At 39.4% G+C, this 4,324-nt stretch overlaps 1 protein-coding gene across 1 annotated transcript; it reads right to left on the bottom strand.

The window, feature by feature from the left end:
- Positions 1-982: 982 nt before the first annotated feature.
- Positions 983-2,436, bottom strand: LOC116379549 (DNA-directed RNA polymerase II subunit RPB2-like). Its single transcript, XM_031841499.1, has 2 exons — positions 1,768-2,436; positions 983-1,467 (listed from the first exon to the last, which is right to left on the bottom strand). The coding sequence occupies exons 1-2, from the start codon at positions 1,891-1,893 to the stop codon at positions 1,336-1,338; spliced, it is 258 nt and encodes an 85-aa protein (XP_031697359.1). The 5' UTR covers positions 1,894-2,436; the 3' UTR covers positions 983-1,335.
- Positions 2,437-4,324: the final 1,888 nt, after the last annotated feature.

Raw genomic sequence — 4,324 nt, 5'->3', positions numbered from 1 at the left:
ACTGAAATCCAGGGGCATTTTCAAAAAATTGGGGGCACTTTTTGAAACTTGTGAAATAACATTTAACCTTTGTTCAAAATAATAAATATACTTATTTAGGCTTACAGTATATGAGCAATTGTCATCAAATGGCAATAATAAGACTATTAGCAGTAGTCTACAGATTCAAAGTGTTTTCTTAGATTTTTTTTAACAAAAAACAAACGTAAATCAGACAATCATATTCAATTTTATTCTCATTTCTTTGTGGTTATGTATTGTTATTAAATGTTTTAAACAACTATTAACAATTATTAAGTCAACGATGCCTTGATTACATATACATTGGTCATTGTATGGAATTATTGAGAAAAAAATATTTTTGTAGCACCTCAAATATTGTGATATTACCCATTTTTGTCCTGAACTTATGCATTAGTCATTGTGTGGAATTTTTGAGAAAAACATTTTTATAGCACCTTAAAATTTTTAAAAATGTGCCATTTGAAGGTACAAATTCAGTTCAGAGTTTTTACTTAGTAAAATATCTTAATTGTCTGTCAGTCAGGTATTATTCATTTCCAGCAACCCTCAAATCAAAGAATAAAGACACTTTACGCACAATTTAGGTGTATTTTACCTTTAACTCACGAGATGCAGGTAGCATGTTTTATACTTAATGTGAATATAATTAATTTAATCTCATTTCCATTATGCAATATGTATACTTTGTTGGCATCTTATTCTGAAAACCGGATGTTCGTCTGAAGAAACCGGATGTTGTCTCACGTTAATCTTTCCGTTAACTTTCAAAGTCCTTCACTCGCTCCCGATCTGTGCCGTTTAAATGAGTTTACCGTGAATTTCAGCATATAGGTGCACTAACATAAGTGTCTGCTGAGTTGACCGCAGTCTCGCAGTCACAGGTCTGATTAAGAAGCGCTCCATTTATTTATTCGTTTGGAAAGTTCGGGGGCATTTTTTGCCCCTCTCCTAGTGATATCAGGGGCAAAATTATATTTCTTAGGGGCAGTTTTGCCCTTTGCCCTCGTGTATTTCCGACGCTGCCTGAACGGTTACAGTCTCAAAGTGTGACGCGATCGGTTACAGTCTCAAAGTGTGACGCGATCGGTTACAGTCTCAAAGTGTGAACTCATCTACTGGAGGTAATACCCTGAGTTTAAGTACTTCATGAATACAACCCCACCTCAAAACACCTGAACTATCTCTTTAAACTAATCATCTTCAATGAAACATAAATAATACTCTCTACTGATGATGATCATGACTGAACGTTCAGTCCATTGAATCACAGTGACATCACACACACACACAAGTGTTTGAGTTAAACAGGAACTAAACAGTGAGAGTCACCTCATTTCCTCTCAGGTGGTATCCGTATTCAGACAGCAGGTTCGACACTTTCTGCACATTGACTGCGTCGTTAAACGGTGTTGCGTCGCCAATCTCACCTTTGTTCGCAGAAACCTGAAACCAGACACAAAAAACAATGCAAAAATGATATATGACAATATATATATATACTAATATTTTATATAAAATGAAATGTAATGTGTAAATGTGTGAGAACCTGTCAGGCAATATTTATTTATTATTGACAATACTTTAGTAATTATTGTTAATGTGTTATGAATATTACCATATCCTGATAATATCTGATTATAATGTATTATTACCTTTTGACATGACATTAATTTGGCAGAAACTAAACATTTTTAATTAAAGCTATTAAGTTGAAGTTATCCAATATATATCATTGATTACTACCTTGCCCTGCAGACACTCGATCAGATGGCCGACTGTCATTCTGGAAGGGATGGCGTGAGGGTTGATGATGATGTCTGGTGTGATTCCCTCACAGGTGAACGGCATGTCCTTCAACACAAAACACATCAATGTTTACCGGTTGATGAAGATCATTAATAATGAATTATAGATTGTTTCCTGGAACTGAAGTCTGATCATCATCATTGATCCACATTAACCTGATGTTATGTTCACGAACTGATCCAGGATCAGAGGACAGCGACTGACTACACAGATAACATCACATCCACAGAGGGCCGGCCACTGTGTGCGGGCGTATCCGCAGAGGGCCGGCCACTGTGTGCGGGCGTATCCGCAGAGGGCCAGCCACTGTGTGCGGGCGTATCCGCAGAGGGCCGCCCACTGTGTGCGGGCGTATCCGCAGAGGGCCGCCCACTGTGTGCGGGCGTATCCGCAGAGGGCCGCCCACTGTGTGCGSGCGTATCCACAGAGGGCCRCCCACTGTGTGCGTATCCACTTGACTGCTAAGATGGCGCCGCGGACGGCTGCCTCGGTGTGTTGGTGCTCATTGTTAGGGCCCGAGCGACCGACAACATCGGGCCAGCGAAGGCCCTATTGATATTGTACCCGTTTGGGTAAACGTACGCATGGTTGGAGGACTTTCCATGCATGAAAACTCACCAAATTTTGGGGACTTGTCAGGCCTGGTGAATATAACCATCTGAAAAAGAATGCATCTTTCTGTGTTAAGAAATGGCTCTCTAGCGCCCCTACAAGTCGGACCGGCGACGCCCCTCGGCCAGTATGTCCGATTGACTTGAAATTTGACACACATGTCCACTTGAGCTAGAGCTACAAAAAAGCCAATCAGACCCCTAAGCTCCGCCTACTTAGATTTTCCGCCATATTGAATTTAGTGTAAAACACATTTCTGCGAACTCCTCCTACATGCTTAGTCCCATTACTACCAAATTTGCTGTGGATCATTGCTGGATCTACGTCATCAAAAATTATCAAAAGCTTTTTGATATCTCTTTTCGTTTACAAGATATGTACCAATAAACTTCTTGGGGGCGTGGCTTAATATCAATACATATAACTTCTCAACCGTTTGTCCTAAAATTACCAGATTTTCAGCATATGTGCACATTGCATCCTCTAACATACCCTGAGATTTATTTTGCATTCAACAACTAGGGGGCGCTACAGTAAACCCTCGAAGTTGTGCTTTTTGTCACTTTTTGCAGATTTCAACCTTCGCACTTTAACGAACTCCTCCGACAGATTGTAAGCAATCAACTTCTACTTTGGTCAGGATGCTCTTAAGACCTTTGTGATTAAAAGTTATCAAAATCGAGAGTTTTCATCAAAGAACCTTGACATGGCGTGGCGGCCATTTTGCCTCATTGTTTATGAAAAAATAAGTTGTTATAAGTTGTTATAACTCCAAGGTACATTATCCAATCCGCACAAAACTTATTTTGCATGATGCTACTTCAAGCCTAAACATACTTCAATTGAAAAAAATTCAATAATTCATAGCGCCGCCTACTGGCTAAAGGAAATGTCATATTTTATACTTTTAATTATTCCTCCTAGCCAGGTGACCTGATGAGTCTAAAATGTGGTAAGGATAGCCTTAAGACATTGATGATGCATCATCATGAATTTTTTGAGTTTTCGTTGAACGCTGTTGCCGTGGCGACGCATAGTTTGCCATGAAAAAGGAAGCTGATGGTTTAGTGGGTTGGGATGCTCAAAAACTCATGGGACTTTGTACATGTGTTACAGGTCATTGGAAGAAATAGTTTATATGATTTTCTTTATTGGCCGTTTTAAATTGCCTCTATAGCGCCCCCTACAATATTTCAAAAGAGCAGCCCTAGCGCTACGTTTTGGCTATATGTATGAAACTTGGTAGGCACATGTATCCTCTGGAGACTTAAATATAAGTCTCTTGGGACCATGCTCTAAACCCTACCGGAAGTCTGCCATTTTCAATTTTGTATGAATATATACAATATTTCGACGATGCAGCCCTCGCAGTACGTTTCACTATCTATATATAAAATTTAGATGTATAACATTTGGTAAACAGATGTATCACATGTAGACTTACAAAAAAGCCCCCGGAGCTCTAAGCTCTAAACCCAACCGGAAGTCAGCCATTTTGAATTTAGTGAAAAAAAACACATTTTTGCGAACTCCTACACGCTGGCTCCAAATTCTACGAAATTTGCTGTGGATCATAAGTGGATCTAGATCATCAAAATTTATCAAAATCTTTTTGATATCTCTTTGTGTTTACAAGATATGGACCAATACACTTCTTAGGTGTGTGGCAAAATATCAATACACATAACTTCTCAACCATTTGTTCTAAATTCCCAAAATATTCAGCATATGTGCACATCGCATCCAGTAACATACCCTGAGAATTGTTTTGCATTCGACCACTAGGGGGCGCTACAGTAAACCCGCAAAGCCTACTGGCTAAAGGAAATGTCTGATGTAACTCAGCTGGACTTGTTCCAAACGGTCCCAAACTTCTCATGCT

Source organism: Anarrhichthys ocellatus, unplaced genomic scaffold (assembly GCF_004355925.1).
Source record: "Anarrhichthys ocellatus isolate YVR2014 unplaced genomic scaffold, GSC_Weel_1.0 scaffold4555, whole genome shotgun sequence".
Lineage (NCBI taxonomy): Eukaryota > Metazoa > Chordata > Actinopteri > Perciformes > Anarhichadidae > Anarrhichthys > Anarrhichthys ocellatus.
The sequence above is the reverse complement of the archived record's forward strand: the minus strand, read 5'-3'. Positions and strand labels throughout refer to the sequence as shown.